This window comes from Manis pentadactyla, chromosome 13, assembly GCF_030020395.1.
Source record: "Manis pentadactyla isolate mManPen7 chromosome 13, mManPen7.hap1, whole genome shotgun sequence".
Taxonomy (NCBI): domain Eukaryota; kingdom Metazoa; phylum Chordata; class Mammalia; order Pholidota; family Manidae; genus Manis; species Manis pentadactyla.
The window spans coordinates 51654156-51676665 of NC_080031.1; the positions used below are offsets into that span (position 1 = coordinate 51654156).

At 38.4% G+C, this 22510-nt stretch overlaps 1 protein-coding gene across 1 annotated transcript; it reads left to right on the plus strand.

Annotated features, from left to right (window-relative positions):
* The first annotated feature begins 20839 nt into the window (after positions 1 to 20839).
* On the plus strand, positions 20840 to 21793 carry LOC118919997 (olfactory receptor 5V1-like). The gene has a single exon (XM_036900423.2). The coding sequence runs from the start codon at positions 20840 to 20842 to the stop codon at positions 21791 to 21793; it is 954 nt and encodes a 317-aa protein (XP_036756318.2).
* Positions 21794 to 22510: the final 717 nt, after the last annotated feature.

Sequence of the window (22510 nt, forward strand, 5' to 3'; positions counted from 1 at the left end):
TAAAGAGTATAATAAATCTAAGAATAGTTGGGAAAAGGTGAAAAATCACCTACAGGGCATATGGCTTACCGATAACTTCACCAAAGATTTTCTGGACCTACATAAGGAGATACTTGACATGCAAAATGCAGAATTGCGGTTTGATCCTGTTAAAACCGCTCAAGATATCCTAGACACCCTCAAGCCCGCAGCCTCTCCCTTCGGCAAGTTGGGAGACTTGCTCCATTTTCTGTTATCCATTGTGACTGCTCTGCTACGTCTTCTTATAATGATATTATTGATACCTTGTGTTATCAAACTTGGGTTAAAATCCCTCTTAAAGCTGGGTTCGGAAATTCATATGTTTCACCTGAAACAACACCCCCCGTATGGTACTATTGAAGAAAGACAGGATAGCCAATGACGGGTAAGCACCCTGGAGCCTCTGGCAACCTAAGACAGGGCTTCCACATTGGAGCGGGAGTACCAATGACGGGTAAGATCAGAGTTGCTGCCTTGGGGCACCTAAGACAGGCACTGTCTTCATATTATAAAATAAAAAAGGGGGAAATGTGGGGAGCGGGCTATGCCCTTTTCCCCACTTGCTGATGTGGCGGGAATGGAGAACAAAGAACACCCTGTTCACGCATTCCAGGAGCAATTGAAGGAGCCCTGCTGTGCCTACCTTTGCCCAGCTACCGCTGACGTCAATAGCGTGCTTGATTGTTTATTGGATAATGCTATTTCCTGGGATAGTGTGCTTCTTTGCTGTAAAAATACTCTGGACTCTAATAAAGCTTTGCTGGCGACGTGCAGGACCGTCAGCCCTCCCAGTTCTTTTTGTCTTTCTTTGATTTCTTCACCCCCCTTCCACACTTCAGGACCTTCTCGACTTGGCACGGCCGGACCGTGTCAAGTGGCCTGCTCCATGGGCTCCCTGATGCAGGCAAATTAGAAGCCTGATGGTGGACAGCCACTGGGAAATTCAAGATGTAAGGGGACCACTCTTGCTCCCAATGTGGAGATTCTATGAGCTAGGTGATTTTTGCTACTCATTCTGTAACGATCTATGGGAATAGCCCCTATGAGCGCTTGTGCATCCGTATAAAACCACCTCCTTGTTCTCTGTGGTCATGGAGTCTCATGAATGCTGAGCACCATCAGCTGGCTAAGATAGGGGATACAGGATACAGGATACAGTCTTTGGCTTGTGGCCATTAACGCTGGTTGGTAGGTGTTGGATGAGTACATTTCAAGGAAAATATGGAGACTTAATTTAATTGCTGGGTGAGCTGGAAGGAAGCTCCCACACAGTGGACCAAGTTCCTGGAGAAATACTTATCTGCCCCATCACTCCCAGGTGCAGTTTAGTTAGAAACTTACAATCATGCATCAGCTTGCGAAGTGTGCAGCTAATCCTCATCCAGGGAGAAATTGCCTTATGTTTTTGCAGCTATTTCTCTGCTGAGATGGGGGATAGCTGTCGAAGTTGTTCACACTTCGCTTTTTTTGCTATCATTAATGTACAATTACATGAACAATATTAAGGTTAACAGACTCCCTCTACCATCAAGTCCCTACCACATACCCCATTACAGTCACTGCCCATTGGTGTAGTAAGATGCTATAGAATCAGTACTTGTCTTTTCTGTGTTATACTGCCTTCCCTGTGTCCCCCCCACCTACATTATATGTCACACTTCTCTTTTAAACTGCCTCTTATTTTGATGTGGTCCCAGGGCACTTGCAATTTCAGTGCCCACATTCAGCCTTAGGAATTGGTGATTTGGAACCCATTCCTCAGGTGACAGGCACTAGCTGTGTGGACAAGCTCCTTTCCTTGGAAACTTTTGTTTTTATCCGCAGAGCATGCCAGCAGGAGGAAGTTTGGAGAAATTCCCACAGGCCTCCCAGGTTCCTAGAGGAGCCCAGTAACCTCCTCCATATGGGCTATAGAACTGTCTCCCTCAGGGACACTTGGGAAAGCAGGCAATCAGAACCCTTTGAGGGAGAAGCTGGGGGCTGGGCTTTTTACCTCCTATCCTCCTGAACTGTGCCTGTGGGGACATCTAAGGGAAGTGCCTTCACTTCTGCTAACAAGGGCCTAACTTCAGGAATGCCAAGCCCATTGGCTCTCGGAGCTGGATGGTAAGGTGGCAGCTATAAAGGTCGGACTTCCTGATATTCGGCCACGCTCCTTTAAGGGAGAAGCTTGGACTTGGTTTTGTTGTTGGAATAGTCCTGGGGAAGGAGGCCCGAGAAATTACCACAACCCTTCATGGCTCTGAGGAGGACTGCAGTCAGCTTCAGAATGGAAGATAATTAGAAACCGACCCTCAGGAAGTAACTGGGATAATAAGCCATCTAACTTCTTCTAGGGAGAAACTGGGAGCTGAGCGTTTTTGCCTGCTCCCTCTGCACTGAGCCCAGGACGGTAGCCACAGGGTGTGCTGTCATGCGTATTTAAAGACATCCCTTTTTAGTGTGGACTTCAGGGCTCATGAGTGCAAGGATAACTGGCTCTTAAAGCAGTGGGGTTTGGAAGCCATTCCTTTCATGTGTAACTACATAAGTAGGGACACTGACTGTGCTGTCCTTAGGGAGAGTCTGGAAGATGACAGTTACCTCTGACTATAATGTGCTAGCTGTTTGACATGATTATGCCTCAGATTTCCCCACCCATTTTTACACTGGTATTTTCTCATTTGCTGAAAATGTGAGGGTCCCTCAGCTAGATTCTGGGTTTATCTCAGAAATAAAAGATCTTTGTGTCACTGTATATTTAGTGCATCTGTACGAGGAAGGAGGTGGGAGGCCCCTATTCTACCATCTTGCAGGTGTTACGCCCACTTAATTTTATTGTGCTTTTCTGTAGGGTCATCCTGAGTGAGGTGGCTGAGGACATCCTAGACTGCGCTGTCTGTGTGATATGCAGGCTAATGAATGAGACAGAATGTAGAACAGATATATTTATATCCTCAAAAGATGTGATTATAATATTGTTTTGTTACAATTGGCAGTTTTATTTTTTTAACTTTCTGAATTCTATTATTTCCATTATATTATAAAAGCAAAAATTTTTGTTATAATTATTTTTATATTAACTCGTGTTTTGACCTGTGTATACACCCATGTAACCATCACCCAAGTCAAGATTTCAATCATTCTCATTCATTTTCCCCCTTTCAAGATTTAATTCATGCCCCTTCGTAGCAACCACATTCTGTCCTTTATGTATGTGAGACTATTCCTGTCTTATTTATTCATTTGTTTTAACATATAAGTGAAATCAAATAGTAATTTATGTTTCTGTCTTTTTTAAGTTAGATTAATACCTTCTAGGTCCTTCCATGTTGTTGCAAATGGCAAGATTTCATTCTTTTTTATGGCTGAGTAATTTTCTATTGTATATATGTTCCACATCTTTCTCCATTCATCTATGATGGACATTTAGGTTTAGGTTGCTTCGTATTTTTGCTATTGTAAAAAAACACTGCAATGAACATAGGAGTGCATATCACTTTTGAAATTAGTGATTATCTCCTCTGTTCTGTTCTCAGAAGTTGAATTGCTGGGTCATATCATATTTGTAGTTTGAGTTTTTTGAGAAACTTTCCACTGTTTTCCATAGTGGCTGCACCCATGTACTTTCTCATCTGCAGGGTACAAGGATTCCATTCCCTCAACATCCTCTCCAGCACGTTATGTTGTGTGTTGGTGGTGTAAGCCGCTCTGACTAGTGTGGTCATATCTCACTGTGCAGTTGGCCTTCTGTGACCACATGGACGGACCCAGATTATACGATGCTAAGTGAAGTAAGTCACACAGAGAAAGACAAACACCACAGGATTTCACCTGTATGTGGAATCTCAAAAAGAAAGGACTGAACAAACCCAACAGAAAGAGACTCAGAGACATAGAGAGCAGATAGGTGTTCGCCATTGGGTAGCTTGTTGGGGAATGTTTGTTAAAGTAGGGGGAAAAAAGTTACTGAGATTATTTCATACCTTGATCTTGGTGATGGTCACATGAATGTGCTCACATAGCAACATTCACTGAGCAATGCACGGAGATTCGTGCATTTTTTTGTATTTACCACAGAAACAAAAATGACATAAGAACCAGAAAATCCTTTTTTGACAAAATTTTTACTATCAGTAAATGAAATAAGTAAACTCACATGAAATAAGCCTTCATACAAAAATTAATTGCATTTTTATACACTAATAATAAACTATGTATAAGAGAAATGGTTCCATTTATAGTAGCCTCAAGAATATATTTAAAATACATTTAACCAAGGAGGTGCAAGATTAGTACACTGAAAATTATAAGATTTCAGTGAATGACATGCAAAAAGACACCAATAAATGTAAAAATATCCAATGCTCATAGACTGGAAGAATTCATATTATTAGAATGTCCAAACTACCCAAAACCATCTATAGATTTCTTGTGTTGAAAGTATTTTATCTTTTAAAGTTGGCTCTTTATGAAAATAATAACAGATGAAGCGAGGTAGTAAGGAATAGAAAGAAGGAAAGATGATGGAGAAATGGAGATGAAGACAGGAGAATAAGAAGCAAAATCAAAGAAAAGAAAGGTGGAGGGGAAATATGTAACGTGTTAAAAAACTGGAAATTTAGGAACAGGTTCTATAATAAATTTTTTAACAACAAACCAATGAACCTGTTGGTAGTTTTACCAATTTTCCTATAAAACTACATATGATAGATGTCTGTTATTTTCCAACATGAATTATCTGGGTAACCTTAAATTCATCTGAGATTCTCCCACGGGGATTTATTAATAAATCTTGTTGGCATCCTGGGAGTTACGGGGCTAAAGCTTATGACTGTAGAGGGTGTGCGGTAAGATGGTGGAGTTGAAAAGTAAGGCAGAAACACCCCTGCATGCACACTCCAAGGAGGCAACTGCGGAAAACACAACTCAACTGAGAAATGACCTGAAGACCGCAGAAGCCGTCGTCTATCTCCAGTGAGGAGGACAGGACCGCACTGTAAAGCGTAAAGGGCCAAAAAGGGACGGACGGAGAGCGACGGGCTGGGAAGCCCACGCGGGACTGTGGGCATCGCCGCCGCGCGGCCAGCGGACTCCACGACGACGTCCCGGGCGGCACCACCGCGCCTGCCGCCCCAGCTCGTGGGGCGAGAACCGCGCTGCCGGCCCCGCGGCGCTGAGCCGCCCGCCCCCGGCCGCCGCGGGCCCGCGGCCAAGCTCGCCGCCGCCGGCCGCGGACGCCGAGGGAGAGCGGGACGGCGCGACGCGGCGCGGCGGGGAGGGAGGGGAGCGGGGGACGGCGCGGCGGGAAGGGCGGGGCGCCTGGAAGGGCGGGGCGGGGCGGGCCGCTGGGAGCGGGAGGAGCGGGAGGGGCGGGGCGCGGCTCCGGGAGGGGCGGGGCGCGGGAGCTGCAGGAGGAGCGGTGCACCACCGGCGCGGTCGGCGGCCCCGCGGCCGATGCCTGGGTGAACATGAGGGGCCGAAGCAGGGCGGAGAGAACGGTGACGGGGGCGGCGATTCCACAGCAGGTCGCGCTGCGGAAGGAAGCCGGGAGCGTGTCAGACCCGGGCAGCTCCGGTCCGTTGCAGGAGCGTCTGCAGCGGTTTCAGGCAGGTGCAAAAGCGCAGCCACGGCCTCTGAGGAAGACACTCACGGAGGTCTCCCCGAACAGAGAGACGTGGGTGCAAGCGCCTCAGGTGGTTTGGTCTCAAGTAGCACACTGGGCAAGAACATTGAAGATCTTGAAAAGGAAGTAGTAAGAGAAAGGCAAGAAAATTGAAGACTTGTGGGACTAATGCAAGATGAAGAGGAAATGATCAGGAAACTCAAAGAAGAAATTGATTTGTTAAATAGAGACCTAGAGAACATCGAAGATGAAAATGAACAACTGAAGCAGGAGAATAAAATTCTTTTGAAACTTGTTGGGCAGCTAACAAGGTAGAAGATTCACGGCTCAATGTGGAAAAAATATTTTAAAACTACTGATTGAATATTATGATTAGTGCTAGGACAAAATTCCTATTCTGAAATAGATTAAGTAAGTATATTTATTTCTAGAAAATAGTGGATGTTTATTTTCAAAATACTTCTGTTTCATTATTAGTTTAGAAAAGTTATCAACCTATTTCACAAATAAATAACACCTTTCAGTCATTAAAATAATAGATTATCCATCTTTTGGTTTTGTGTGGGTATTCAGATAATATATGGTTTTCACAACCATATGAATATATTTTATCTAAGGTAATGTATTTTCTCCCATAAGGAATATACATAGTCTTTGTTTACATGAATTCAAATACTTGTGGGGAGTTATCTGCAAATGCCTTATTACTGTTGTGAGCAACCTTTTATGTGTTGATGACTTAATCATAAAGATCTCTGTCTACTGTCATTTGTTCTTCAAATTATAAGCAATTTAGGGTAATAGAGAATCACACTATTTTGTGTAACAGTAATCTTTAAAAAGGAAAGCTATTATAAAAAGTTACTTAGTATCATGTACTAGTAGTTGGCTGAATATGAAATTTAAGATGATACTTGAATTATGCTATAGTAAATTAAAATGTGCTATTTTGTATTTGAATATTTAAAAAATTTAAATCATTGCAACTTCTGAAAAGCATAGTTATAATTTTAATATAAAATTTCTTATAAGGGTGCTACCTTTTCTATTATTTCTAGGTTTATAAGTGAGCATGGGTATTTAAAAAGTTCTATATTCACAAGCTGGAGAATCTGTACAATTTCAATGTATAAGGAGAAAACCCATTCTTTTAATTATCATATGCATTAAAATAAAAACCAAAATGTTTATCCACACTTAAAACATTTATACTTATATTAACCAGACAGTACATAAACAGAAATAGTACTGAAACACTTTGCTTAATTTCTAACTTGGAGAGGAACACTGTGCCACTGTTGTTCTCATGTGAGAGAATTATTCCCCTACCTCACATTTAAGGGATTGTCTTCTTAATATTGGATATACAAAAACATTTATTTTGAAGAATTACACATATTTTCTTTTCTATTAAATATCATTAATGTTTAGAGTTGTCTTGATGACATTGTCATGTTGAATAAGGGGACCCATGTCTTTAAAATACATTAACAGTAAGAAATATCTGCCTTATGATTGAATCTCAAATATTATACGATAGTTTTGCTTAATGTACCTGAGTGGTCTTACGTGGTAAAATCCATTTGGGGTGCCCTATTGAGTCTTTTCTTCACTTGGCAAGCCCCTTCATTATTCACTATTAGAAAAATAGGGAAGGCGAGACTATTAGAAAAAATGTGGAATAATTGAAAAATATCAGATGTTGGATTCTAAATCTCTGTAGTGACCTAGCTTGGCTCCCCCACCTTCCACTTCAAAATTTCAACTGTGGCTGATAATCCGAATCACTAGTGCTGCTTGAGAAGAATTCCCTGGCTGTAGTTTAGAGATAGGTTTAGGCTGAGACCCTGGACAGAACTGCAAAGCCTGCCACCTGGTGACTCTGACCGTAATCGGGGTTTGGAACCGGCTGCCCTTACCTCTTTCCTCCTGTGGCTTCCATTGTAGACTCTGGAATTAACATCATTTTAACCACTGGCATTTTTTTCCCTCTTAGTTTATTTAATAATTAACCTGGTCTCTGGAGGAATTTTCATATATCCATGTATATGTATCAGAAAGTTCCCTAATAGATTACCAAATGAGAGAGCTGCAGAATTGCTGCCTTCAAGCCTCCTTTTTGGAGAATATTCCCTGGCATGGGAGCAGTGATCTGCTGCCCATGTGGCACATGGTGCGCCAGGTCAGGCACCAGCTTTACTTGCAAGATACTCATCCCCCTTTGGCTACCCTTATCTAGGAAATGCTAGTATTGCCCAGTTGCCTATCCACATTTTGGATGTTGCGAAAAAGCTGTTAGTATTCACCCTTAACATATATTAATGTATTGATTTTTCAGTAAAAGATTTGAATTTTCTATTTAATGCAAATATAATTAAAGGAATATTTCATTTTCCCTTTAAAAATTACACCAGTTATTAATGCTTTTAAAGACTGATTTGTTAAAAAAAATTTTTCCTTTTGTTCAGTTTATTGGGAAAATTTCCAACAGTGATCTTTTACATAACGGTGCCCGATTCAAACACAAGAGCCTGACAACCGAGGCAGAGCAGTTCACAAGCAGCCCTTCCATCCTTAACACATATATTTTCATGTTACATATAGGTTTTTACACTGATATTGAAAAGTAAAGTAGGATCTGCTATGAGTTCCCTTTAATTTTTATCAGAAGCATTGAGCTTTTTTAAAAAGATAGCTTTAATATGTACACCACCTTAGAAAACTTGGGTGTTGTCAATAAAGTGCTAGTATTTGTGAAATTTTTAGTCCCCATTTAGAGATAATATTTTTCCTGGGAATTTGTGGCATAATAAAGAATATTCAAAGTTTAAAAAGTGATTAAGACCCATGCCCTGCCCCCTTTCCTGCCCACATGCAGAAGGGAGAGGAATGGAGTGGGGAGGAGATAAACATGCAGGAACCCAGCTCTCCTGGCCTTGGATATCTGCTCCATGAACATGAGTCCACTTTGTGTTGGGAAAAGGAATTTCTTAAGGCCAGAAGATGCTAATAGAGGTGTGTGACAGCTGAAAACACAGCAATATTTCCATAATAGGGATCCCAGAAGAAGAGAGACAAAAGTTCTGAAAGTCTCTTGGAAGAAATATAGGTGGAAAATTTCAAAATCTATGGAAAGAAATAGACATCTAGGTTCCCAAGTACAGAGAACTCCTAATAAAATGAATCACAGGAAGACATCACCAAGACATATAATAATTAAGATGGCAAAGATTAAAGATAAAGAGAGAATCTTAAAAGCAACAAGAGAGAGGCACACAGTTGCCTGTACGGAAACTCCCTAAATGTATTAGCTGAGTTTTCAGCAGAAACTGTACAGGCCAGAAGTGAGTGGCATGAAATATTGAAGGTATTGAATGGAAAGAAACTACAACCAGTAATTCTCTACCCATCAAGGTTATCATTCAAAACTGAATAGTATGGATTGTAAGTTTCTCAGGTAAAGGAAGATTGAAAAAATTCAGCACCACTAAACCTGAGTTACAAGATATGATAGAGGGACACCTTTAGATAGAAATGTTTTTAAGTCCAAATATTTTTCATCAGGGAACCAAAACCTACAGTAAAGACAGTAGACCAATTGTTTCCAAAGCAAGTTTGAAGTTAAGCAAACAGTAGTAAAATAAACTGTACACAAAATTACTCAAGGGAGACCCCAGAGATGTAGATTACATCATCTTATAAATAAAGTGTGGAGGAAGAAGCATAAAAAATGTTAATTTATAATGTGACTCAAAGTCACATCAGTAGTCTCCATTTGGCTTCTTTCACTTCATGTAATGTCCACTAGATGTATTCATAGTGTTGCATTGACAAGATTTCATTATTGCTTATGGCTGAGTAATATTCCATTGTGTGTGTGTGTGTGTGTGTGTGTGTGTGTACTACATATTTTTGTATCCATTCATTTATAGATAGAAACAGGCTATTTTAATAATGTTAAAATAAATACAGTATTTCATATATATTTTTGAATCAGGGGTTTTGTTTTCTTTGGTTATATTCCTAAAAGAGCAGTTGCTGAGTTCTATGGTATTTATATTTTAAGCTTTTTTAGGAAACTCAATTCTGTGTTCCAAAGCAGTTACACCAATTTACATTCCTTTCAGCAGTGTAGGAGGCTTACCTCTTCTCCTCATCCTTAACAACACATTATTTCTTGTCTTTTGGGTAGTGGCGTTTCAAACTGCTGTGAGGTGATAGCTCATTGTACTTTTGATCATCTCTAATGATTAGCTACATAGAGGATCTTTTCATGTGCCTGATGGCCATCTGTATTTCTTCTTGAAATACTCTGTTTAGGTCGTCAGCCATTTGCAACAACAATGATGGACCTAGAGGGTATTGGTAAGTGAAATAAGTCAGGCAGAAAAAGACAAATACCATATGATTTCAGTTGTTTCTGGAATCCAAAAACAAAACAAAACAAAATGAACAAAACAGCAGTACACTCAGAGACAGAGAAGTGACTACTGATAACAATTGGTTAAGGTTTGGAGTGGTTGGGTGTGGTAAAAGGGGGATAAAGGGACAAAAAACCTCAATCATAAGTTGCTTCCATATACAAAATGTTGTTGGAAGATATCATAAAACTTATTAAATGGAAATGCATGCCATGTTCCTGGACTACCAGAAACAATAAAGATATAATTTCTTACCCTATTGATCCATTCCTTTATTAAAATGCCAGTCAAATCCCTGTTGACCTATGTACATCTTGGCAAACTGAATGTAAATCTTATGTGTGCTGGGCAATTAAAATGTAATAGACAAAGTAACTTTGAAAAATAATGTACTTGGTTTCATCATTCTATCCATTTTCAAGACTTCTGCTGAGGGTAAGGTAATTAAGACTCTCTGGTGTTCAAGGAGGTATAGACAAACACATCGATTCACAAATATACAGAGTCCAGAAATGGACTCATGCATGTGTGGCCATTTGTTTTTTGAAAAACATATATAAATCAATTCAATGGACACTGGTTAGTCTTCTGAAAATTGTCATTAGAACGTATGGACATCCACATGCAAAAATGGAATTGTTACTTAGCACTCAGATTTCAAAAACAAATTAAAAAGAAATCATAAAATTATAAAACCTTTAGAATAAAGCACAAGAAAATATAAAAACATGATTACACAAAGTGCTTAACAGGATACAAATGCAAAATCCATAGAAGGGGAAAAAGTACTTCATCAACACTGAGAAATAAATGATCTAATGACACTGAAAGGCACAAAGTATGTAAGCAGAACTTCATTAAAATTTGAAATTTCTACTCCCCCAAAAGACAGTGTCATGGTAATGAGAAGGCAGTCCATGAACTGGGAGAAAATATGTTGTAAAGACTTAGCTCACAAAAGCCTGTCCTCCAATAATACAAGAAATTAAATCTGAAGAAAAAATAACCTAGTATAAAAAAGTCCAAAGACCTAGCACACTATAGCATAGAGAACATACAGTTGGTAAATAAGCAAATGAAAAGATACTGCACATCATATGTCATTAGGAAAATGCAAGTGGAAGCACTGAGATACCACCACGCACCTGGTGGGAGAGATGAACCTAGAACACTGGCAGTGCCCAGTGCCAGCAAGGGTGTGGGGCTCACTCACTGTGGCAGAAATGCAGGCTGGCACAGCCACCTTGGCAGTTCAATGGTTTCTCACAAAACTGAACACACTGTTACCATATGATATGACAACTGTGCTTTGGAGCTGAAAACATACCAACAAAAAATCTGTCCGCTGGTAATTATAGGAGATTTATTCATCGTTATCAAAAGGAAGTCAGCCAAGGTGCCTTTTGTAAGTGAATATTTGATAAATTGATGTACATCCAGACATCAGAATATTACTCATGGTTGAAAAAAATGAGATAGTAGGCCTTGAGATACACAGAAGAGCCTTAGGGATATATTAGTAAGTGAAAGCAGCCAATGTGTAAAGGGTACACCTTCTATAATTTCAACTCCAAGAGATTCTAGGAAAAGCAGGATGATAGAGACAGTGAAACACATGCAGGGGTTGCCATAGGCTGTGAGGGCATAGGGCTGAATAGGCACAGTTTACAGGCACTGAAATTACTTCATATGATGCTACAATGATGCATATGCAGCAACAGTGATCCACAATGTAAAAGGAGCTTTTTTCAGGATTATGTTTTTTCGACATAGATTTATCAAGAGGAACAAATGTGACAGTCTGGTGGGGAGATGGTCGTAAAGGGGTGGTCTATGCCTGGATGGGGGTAAAGAGTATTGGGATTCTCTGCAGTTCCCTTCAACTTTTTTGAGAAGCTGAAATGGCACTAAAATTTTAATTCAGTAAGAATATAAATAATAAACAAATATCTGTGAAAGATGGTAAGACAATGACAGCACATGTACAGTGGAAGAAAGGATTTGCAGATCACATTCTGACAATGGACTTGAATTGAGAATATATAAATATCACTCAGTACTCAAAAAAATATAAATGACACAATTAAAAAGTGGACACTTAATTGGAGGAAAAATGAATGGTAAATAAGCACATGAAAATATTCAATATCAAAAGATATTATGGAATTGCAATTTTAAGGTAACAGCATACCATGACTAATATGAAATACATTGAAAATGCCAAATGATGGGGGGGTCCTGCAGCACCTGGAAGCCCCCACCGTTGCTGGTGGCAATGTGAAATGGCACAGAGACTGAAAAAATTTGGTCAGTTTCTAATACTGTAAACACAGACTCACCATATGACCCAGAAATCACACCACTCTGTATCTGAGAGAAATGAAGTCTAGTGTTTAAATCCAAATCAGTACGTGGTGGTTGTAATCGATTTATTGAGAATCACCAAAATCAGGAGAAAATCCAAACTTCCTAATGGAAGACTGGGTGAACACCTGTGAGACCCATAAACTGGAATACTACTCAAGGACAAAACTGAGCTGTGGATCCGCGCAGCCGCCTAGGGCCTCCCAAAGAATGACCCTGCGGGAAACAAGCGGTGTCGGAAGGCTGCGTACTGTTGACTCGGTGCACAGGACGTTCTCCAGATGGAAACCCTAAGGGATGAAGAGATGACAGGAGCTGCAGGGGGCCTGGGTGGGAGGGAGGGTGTGGGGGTGACGGGCTAGCAGAGGGGGCTGGGGGATGGTTGTGCATTCTTAAAGCAGTGGCAGTCGTAAGAGTCTAAAGTAGTTTAAAAAATTCAGACCTGAAGAATACAACAGTTGCTAATTTTACGGTAACATTAATTAGAAAAAAATAAACCAGTGTGGAGAATTCAATGAGCAGTAATTCTATGGCCTTTTTAATGTATTTTTATTTCAAGAATAATTTCAGTTATGTAAATAATAATTATTTTTTATACAGGAATTGTAACCATAATGCTCCATTCTTCAAGGGAGTCATCTGGAGAGCTGGTCCACCTACAAAAGGGTAAATGGATAATCAAAATTTAGGAACTATTCCTGAATATTAAAATATTAAATTGTAGACACATGAAGCTTATTAATTCGACAATATGGAAATATTTAACAAACTCAAAATAGGAATGTAAAGCTCAGTTACCTACCTTGCTTATAATTATGACATAGTATATGCATACATCATATTAGTCTATATCTCATTCACTTAAACGTTATCAGATTGATCCAGCCAGATAAGAGGGAAACTGGAAAATGTACCCATTAGTGAGTAAGTCGTGTTTGCTGAAGATATCTAAATGGGGGGCTCCATCTCTCCACCCTGTATAAATCATTAAGAACAGAGTAAATATTAGGAGGCAACTCATAATTGCCAAATAATAAATGAAAAGTAAGACTAAAGGTGGTTTTTATTGTGTTATATAAGCCCAATATTAGTTGAACACTTCAGTCTTCGTACCATTTATAAAGATATATATAATCTTTTGTTACTTTTTTACATATACGTAAACTAGTAAGAACTCATAATATATGCAAGTCTTGACACTGTTTGCTGTTCAAGGATCTCTCTCAAATAAGAACCACATATCCAGGCCCCCTGCCACCTGAGTGGGCCCAGATCATTCAACCCTTTCAAGTATAGAATAAACGGAAATTTTTGAAACTGCTTTCACAAAACATTCTTCCAAGGGGCTCAACAGCTCACATTCTGTGGGGCAGTTGGGGCTCCTATGGCCAGGATCCTCACTGAACTTAAACCACCTGATGATGTAACTGGCCTGTTGCTAGGCTACCGCTTCCACGCCTGCAGGCAATGAGTTATTACTGCGCTATACTGCGCAGTGCTTGGGGCGGAGGCGGGAGGCCAGTGCTCGGCCTACCGCCGGGAGAACACGCTGGGAAACATTCACCCTGAACAACGTTTGCTGTCATTTTCTTTGGTCCCATTGAATCCACAGCGAACTTGCCCGGGGCTAAAACCCATTGGCAAGACGATTCCCTTCCCTCTTCCAAGGCGCCTGGACCCTTGCGCAGGGACCGGGCCGCCATCTGCTGAGTGCGCGTGGTTGTCGCTGCGGAGAGTGGGCGCGGTGCGGGTGGAGCTGCCCGGACGCCTGATGCCTGCTAGTGAGAGCTGCGTGCCTAGAGTGCTGAAGGGAAAGCAGGGGGCCCAGGTGCTTGGTAATGTGTGAAGGTGGCGTTTCACGCATTGCTTTCATGTGAAAGAGGATGAATAACTGAATTTGCTTAATCAACACTTTTTGAGGGGTGTCTTTTTTCTGATCATTTTATCACAGGATATCCACCTCTACAAGCCAAAGACCTGGAAGGTGAAGGGAGCATATAAAGCAGATTAAGTCACAATCTATTTCATAGATAAAAGCCATGTGAATCCTTAAATAGGAGACTAGAAATTTACTAATGAATCAGCAACTTAAAAACATGAAAAGTGTCATAGATGCCCATATGGCAGAATTACCCTGGGTAAATGGAAACTGCGTTACCAAATGAAACATAGGGTAAAGTTAAGAATTTTATAATCATAATGAGATTGACTAGGAACAAGGACCTCTATCATGAGACTTATTTTTCTCAAAGTCATTTTTTGTTTGTTTGTTTGTTTTGAGAGGGCATCGCTCATATTTATTGATCAAATGGTTGTTAACAACAAAAAAATTCTGTAGAGGGGACTCAATGCTCAATGCACAATCATTAATGCACCCCAAGCCTAATTCTCATCAGTCTCCAATCTTCTGAAGCATAACGAACAAGTTCTTACATGGTGAACAAATTCTTACATAGTGAATAAGTTCTTACATGGTGAACAGTACAAGTGCAGTCATCACAGAAACTTTCGGTTTTGATCCGCATTATGAACTATAAACAATCAGGTCAAATATGAATATTCTTTTGATTTTTATACTTGATTTATATGTGAATCCCACATTTCTCCCTTACTATTATTATTATTATTATTATTATTATTTTTAATAAAATGCTGAAGTGGTAGATAGATGCAAGATAAAGGTAGAAAACATAGTTTAGTGTTGTAAGAGAGCAAATGTAGATGATCAGGTGTGTGCCTGTAGACTAAGTGTTAATCAAAGCTAGACAAGGGCAATAAAACATCCACGGATGCAGAAGATTTCTCTCAAAACAGGGGGGGTGATGTTCTAAGCCTCACCTCTGTTGATCCCCAATTTCTTACCTGATGGCCCCCCTGTGACTGTGCCTGTCTTAGGTTGTTCCTCCCTTGAGGAATCTTACCCGTCTCGGGCTAACCAGTCATCTTCCGGGGCCTTACAGGGATATGTTAAGTTGGTAAGTGAGAGAGAAGCAATATTGTTTGAAAAGGTTAGCTTTTTACTTCTTTTCAGATTTATGCCCTGTGGCTTCTATACCCAGCATTTGTCTTGAGGTATCTTTACCACTTGGAAGAATTATGATACTCGGTAAATTCGATATGAGGCACAAATTCTATTTAAGGGTTGTAAGTAGGAAGGAAGAAGAAAAGCTATATAAGTAGCAGATGGAAGTAAACATGGGAGGATTGATTATTTCTTTGACATATCTTCTTGTAGAGTAACTTAAGCATGTATAGGTTTTAAAGTACTAATTAAATTGTGCCCACACATTAACATAATAGGAATACAGTTACATAACCAAAGCAGACCTATAATTACCAGCCATGTCCAGTGAAACCAAGAAAACCAGTTAGGCACCCTAGGCATCTGTGAAAATTTATCTATTATATGATGGATATTGTCCAACTGAACTTGAACAGTCTGAGAGAAATCAGACAAACTAAAACAACCCATTCCTGGGAACTGTTCACATCCCATATGTTCTTTTCACAGTAGATAGTCTGTAGTTTTAAGATTTTGGAGCGCTACAACTTGAACTTCTCCTAATTCTTGGTTGAGTTCCAACAGTATAGATCCAGTCAAATGTGTTGTTTTACTGTATGCACAGGCCAGCTTAGATATCTCCTCCTTCATTCCCATGGCAAGTCCAGGAACCAGTGGGATGAATGCAGCTACAACTGTAGCAGCGCCTGGATCTTTGTTGAGGTTTTTTGATGATCATCTTCTGGTATTACTCTTCCAGAGAGTGCTGATGTTGGAAGTTCTTCTTCATACTGTATCTTAGTTCATTTTCTGTGTAGCCCAACTAGGCTTTGAACCTCTGTATAAACACAAACAGACCCTTTGCCCACACTTTGATATGCCCTTTATACCATTGTGTCAATGTCATTTTTTATGTTCATGTTTGATTTTACCTTGGAAAGTGATACAGTTATAGAAAAATGAGAATTGCATAATGAACATCTGTATATTTTTCCCCTGAACTCACTGAATGCACGTACATTTTTAATTTATAATGTCTTTTTTATTAATTCTTAGATCCAAATTTGTTTTACATTAAACCATTATTCTGAGATAACACAATTAGGAATTGTAGGTTGAAAATAATTTTAAATTGCACTCAATTTGAGCATGAAATCTTAAAACAACAAAAAAACCTGTTCATTTGGATAGTGTTAACAATAATAACATGTGAATAATGCACACAGACTGTGCTACAGCTTAGTTATTTCGCATGAAAAATGCAAATTTATGCAAGTGGATAGAACAGTCATATACTGAGCGAGTTACTTTACTGATTATAGTACAAAATTCATAATATTACTTTACTCTTTACTTTTGTCTTGCAATTCAATTATTGACCCATCTTGTTTATTCTTATCCTAAACAGTTACAGAAAATTTCACTCTTCTATAATTTAGCTTTTTTTCAAGTTAAATTAAATTTAGTAAACATAGAATTAGTAAGTGTCTATTATTATTAAGAGCCCATTATTAGGTTTGTAGCAATTTATATTTGTGAAGACAAGAATATTCCCTATAGAGTACTTACTATAATATTTTTCCTTAGAGAAAACAGGGCATCATTTCAACTATAGAATAAGTTTCAATATTCATACTTTATATGAGTAAGAAATTTTCTTTCATTTTGATGCTTCCTTTTCTTTGGCAAGATCGTTTTGCATTCTCACTGTTTAGAGTTTTATTGGTAATGAGTACTCTCACACTGAAAAGGTATTGAAAATGAAAAGTGAATTCTGGACTTCGTAGTGTAAATAATTTGATATTTGTAAAGATATTAATATAGTGTAAAGATGTATACATTTGATAAATTATTTAAAATTGAATGCTAAACCAGTATCATGAAGGGTGTGGAATTTTAATTATACAGTGTATGTGTAAGTAATGCTTTCAATTGCTAGCAATTTTGCATCCCCCTGTAAGTGTGTATCGAGATTCTCTGTATGCAGAATTCTGCTGTGTCAAATGAATTTTTCTGACTGAATGACCTGAATGTATGTTCCTTACAAGAATTGTCCATGACTCCTAATAGGCAATAATGGTGTGCCAAAGCAATTGTAGAATGACATTTTTGATTGCTTTAAAATTTTATCTGTCAATCCACTTAGTTAAAAAGGAAGGCTACTTACTTCTTCCTTATCTATATAGCCGCAATAAGACATATCCCCCTATTCATAAAGAAATTTTACTTGTAATTTTGATATTGACATACTGAATTAATTATAAAATTTTAATTATCTTAAGATCTGAGGTTTCTCAGTGATTATTTTTGCTTGAATGACTAATTTTCCTTTTTGCCACATAGTAGATCCTTGACATAAATTATTTGATATAGAAGAGAGAGCTTCATATGTGGTTTGTTTCATTTTAAACATAGTCACAAGGGTAAGTTATATACATAATAAGAAAGCTTGATTTCTGGATAATTTCCAAGAAAAAAATAATCTTAGCTCCACATCCCTTCCTCCAATTCTCATTATATGTTTGGCTGTTTCCAAACAAAATGAAAAACAAAAAAACTTGATTTCAACTTGTGTTTTTCATATGCTCATATTCTTATGTTTACACCAATTAATCTCACAGAGTAGGTGAGCTATTGCACTTCCTAAGAATTTGTTGGAATCTTTAGTATATGTGCTATCAGTCTCTTGGGTTAATAACAATGTTATAAAAGTGCCTCCTCTTCAATATGTTATCAAGGAAAGTATCATTCATCTTTTTAATGAGATGCAAATTCTTAAGATTTCATTGTGTTTGTTTTTAAAGAAGGGTATTGTTAATATGAATACAAGTTTTCTTCCCAAATGAAGAAACTCTACATGCTAGAAGTTTTATTTAAAATGTGAACAACGAAGTAATAAATATTTGGGCATTTTATTGTGTTTTGAGGGATGCATATTGATTAAGTAAACTGATGTAGAACTAGGTTACATATTTATCAGGAAGTTTTGACTTATTTGCCATAATCCATATTAAAACCAAAAGTGAAATTAATAAGTGTGAGTTCAAAGGAAAATGAGCATATAGAACTTAATATTTAATGTCACAAGGTATAATTTTTCTTGTTTTAGAAAGTATCTTTTAAACTTTCATAAATTTACTGCAACATTTTCAAAAATTAATATGTAAATATGCAGAAAACTGAAATTGTACAGCTCTGCAGAACCTAGAAAGTTGAGAATTTGTAAACTGACCAATAGATGTTGTTTCAAACATTTTAAATCATTCACTGGACACCAGCTTGCATAATGATATCCAAGCAATTTGTGGTTAATATAGTGATTTTCTTTCTTAAATTTCATGATTAAATATCAAGAAAATATTTTTATTTTCCTCCCAAGCATGCAACAGACCTGGTACTGCTTGCAGAAAGAATAAAATCATCCCCAAGGTAATATCAAAGATTCTTATTTAATAGTACATGGGAGAGGAATGTGAGAATGTGGGCAAAGATGGGGCAGGAGATAATTGTTGACTTCCAACTGCAAATAAATTCATCACAGGGATGAAAGGATGGCAAAAGGAATACAGTCAATAATATTTAGTAACTTTGGTGACAAATGGTAACTATACTTACTGTGATGAGCATTTAGTGACATATGTAAATATAGAACCACTATGTTGTGGACCTGAAACCAATATAATAATGCCCCTCATACATTTCAGTTTAAAGAAACTGTAAGGAACAATAGTTCTCGAATAGATGTTCTAGAGTTTAATGGTTTGGTGAAGTATAAATAAAATATTAAACTTGAAAACAGTTTGCTAATGAATAATTTCTGCTGTTTTTATTAAAAACAATCAAAAATTAATATAAGGAATTACTGCATGGAAATACTTGTGATAGAAAATAATTTCATTTCATATGTTTAAACAAATCATTACATATAATTGTATTATTCATACTATGCATTTTATCTGAGGAAAGAAATCATTAGCAATTTCGATTAGGCAAAAGCAAATATAGAGGGGGAGCCATTGAAAATTACTTTAAAATTTTATTTTTTATCACATATCCCCTCTCTATTATACACATTTGATATTAAAAAACAAATACAGTTTTCAAAGTGAAGAGGTAATCCACAAAAATATTGACTTTTAGACTTTCAGTTAAAGTGATTTTAAGAAGTACTCTTGAACTTCACGATTATGAGGATCATTAACATCAAATGCAATTCAAAAATTAAAAGTTATGGCCAACAGCTTCAATCATATATAACATTGAAAATCCTTTATTTCCTTAAATACTTAGACACATGATCAAATGTTTGTTTTAAGTAAAATGCAAATTAAATATAATATGAATATATTGGTTTCTAGTTTAGGATACATTTAGACACTATCAAAAAAGTTGTATACTTCCTTTTTTAAATATGATTTTGAAGAACAGTTGATGTGCAATATTGTATTGCTCTCAGATGAACAACATAGTGTTTTGACCACTCTATGTATTACTGATACTCACCCCTGTAAGTGTAGTTACCATCTGCCACCAAAGACATAACAATATTTTTATCTATATTCACCATGCTATACTGTCATCCCGGTGACAAATTCAATGTATGATTTGAAGTTTGTTCCTCTTTATCCCTTTCACCTAATTCTCCTGGCCTCCCCACTCCACATGGTAACCAGCAATCTGTTCCATGTGTTTCTGAGTCTTTTTCTGCTTTGCTTGTTTGTTCTTTGGTTTTGTTTATATTTTATAGACACATTTTATTTTTTTAAATATAATAATTGTGGAAAATAACAAATTTCATACTTAACTGGTCATGATTCAGATTTTATAAGAACATTTTCATATGTATTGTTACCAATACTTACACTTTGTCTAAGAAAGAGCCACATCATTCATTCCTTCACACAAAACTTATTTAGATAATTTTTATTTTATTATGTGTTTGCTAGTTTTTAACAATTATTAAAATTACCCACCATGCAAGATACGTGGCTTCTACCCTTAAGAAATGTACAATTGAGATATAGTGCATAACATTTTGTACATTCAGATAATACAAAGCAAAGCAAGGAAATGCCCAATAGGTGTGACAAACACACAGGAAGCTGTCACTGAATTGTGAAACCCAAACACTGGTGAAGGGTCCATGATGGTTTTTACTGAGGAGATGAATTTTTACACATCTCCTTAGGGTCCCAGAGAGCTATGTCCTGAAATGGATTGGAAGATGAAAATTTCAAGAAACAAACTGCTGTAGGATATATTTTAAACAGTAGTTCTAAAAACTGAAGTCTCTAATTAGAATAGAGCTAATGATTCATGTCAACTACAAACCAGCTTTCTGAATCTCATTACTGGGCTCCTTGGCTTTTTAATCTAACCCATTTGTTGGCTTCCTTCCCTCCAGAAAGACCCCCGTGGGGAGAGGGGATGGACGGCTACAATCTCACCACGGTGACTCACTTTATCCTCATGGGGCTCTCTGACCTCCCTGAGGTGCGCTATCCTCTCTTTGTGTTCTTTGCCGTCATCTACCAGGTCACCTTGGTGGGAAATGGGGCCATTCTCTTGGCCATCAGGATGGAGAAGAAGCTGCGTACACCCATGTATTACTTTCTGGCCAATCTGTCCCTCTTAGACATATTCTGCCCATCAGCTACTGTCCCCAAGATGCTGGACAACCTCTTGACTGGGAATCACAGCATTTCCTTCCTGGGCTGTGCTTTACAGGTTTACTTCCTGGTGGCACTAGTAGGGACTGAATTCTTCCTTCTCAGTGTCATGGCTTATGACCGGTATGTGGCCATCTGCTTCCCCCTTCGATACAATCTCATCATGACCGAGGCTCGCTGTGCCCTGCTCACAGCTGGGACCTGGGCAGCAGGGTTTCTCAATTCCCTCCTTCATACTGTGTCCACCTTCTGCCTGTCTTTCTGCAAATCCAATCGGATTAACCAGTACTACTGTGACATCCCCCCATTGGTGGCCCTCTCCTGCTCATCCAAGTCCATGATAGACATGGTCGTGTTAGTGGAAAGAGGGATTTTGGGGATTGGTGCCTTCTTGACCACATTTATCTCTTACATCTACATCATATCTGCCATCCTGAACATTCAGTCTGTGGAAGGTAAGCGCAAAGCCTTCTCCACATGTGCTTCCCACCTCCTGGTGGTCTGCTTGTTCTATGGCACAGCCACATTCACCTACATGCAACCCTCTTCTCATGGACGCTCTCCCGCTGGCCACAGCCTCATCCCCATGCTCTATGGGGTTATTACCCCAATGTTAAACCCCATGATCTACAGCTTGAGGAACAGAGAGGTGAAAGGCGCAGTCAGCAGGGTCTTCTGTCATGGAACATGTTCACAGGAAATGCAAGAGTAAAAGAGAATGTCTTAATGCTCACTTTTAAATAGGGCAAACTCATAGAAAGTAATTTTCAATTGATACAGAACATACATACAATACACATAAATTTATAGATACACACATACATATTACTTTCTACCTATATCTGTATGCATATTTATCTCATTCCAATTGAAACATAAAGTGTATCATTCAAAAGTAGGTATTTTCAGGTGTATACAGAGAACTGTTAATGATCACACTAGTAAGAGGTGTAACTGAGCGTTTCTTTTCATTTAACTGGGGTGTGTGATCACATCCACATCCATATCCATATCTGTACCTATACCTGTATCATCTGTATGCTTTATGTCTGTTTTTAAACCTACATCTAAACATTTATCCACAGGTCTTTCCCTTCTTTCCACTGTGATACCAGCTGCCTGGGCTGATATGTCTCTCTAACATTATGATCTCACTCACCCTGTCTTTCACCTTTTGCTCCCACTTACTCTGTATTCCTCTGCTGCTCCCCCTTTTCTGGCAGTATCCATTTTCAGTAAAACCTGTGTCTCCAAGGAGAGCACTGTCTTTTCCTGTCTGATTTAGATATCTAATTCAGTTTAAAATATTACTGCCCTCTTAGCTTCAACATGTTCAAGACTGAAAGCACCTTCTAACATACACACAAACACACACACCTTCTAATCAGCTGCCATGTATTGTTACCAGTTTTCCCCAGCTACATAGACT

Coding starts and splice junctions, on each gene's coding strand:
- LOC118919997 (XM_036900423.2), top strand. CDS start 20,840: ATGGACGGCTACAATCTCACCACGGTGACTCACTTTATCCTCATGGGG.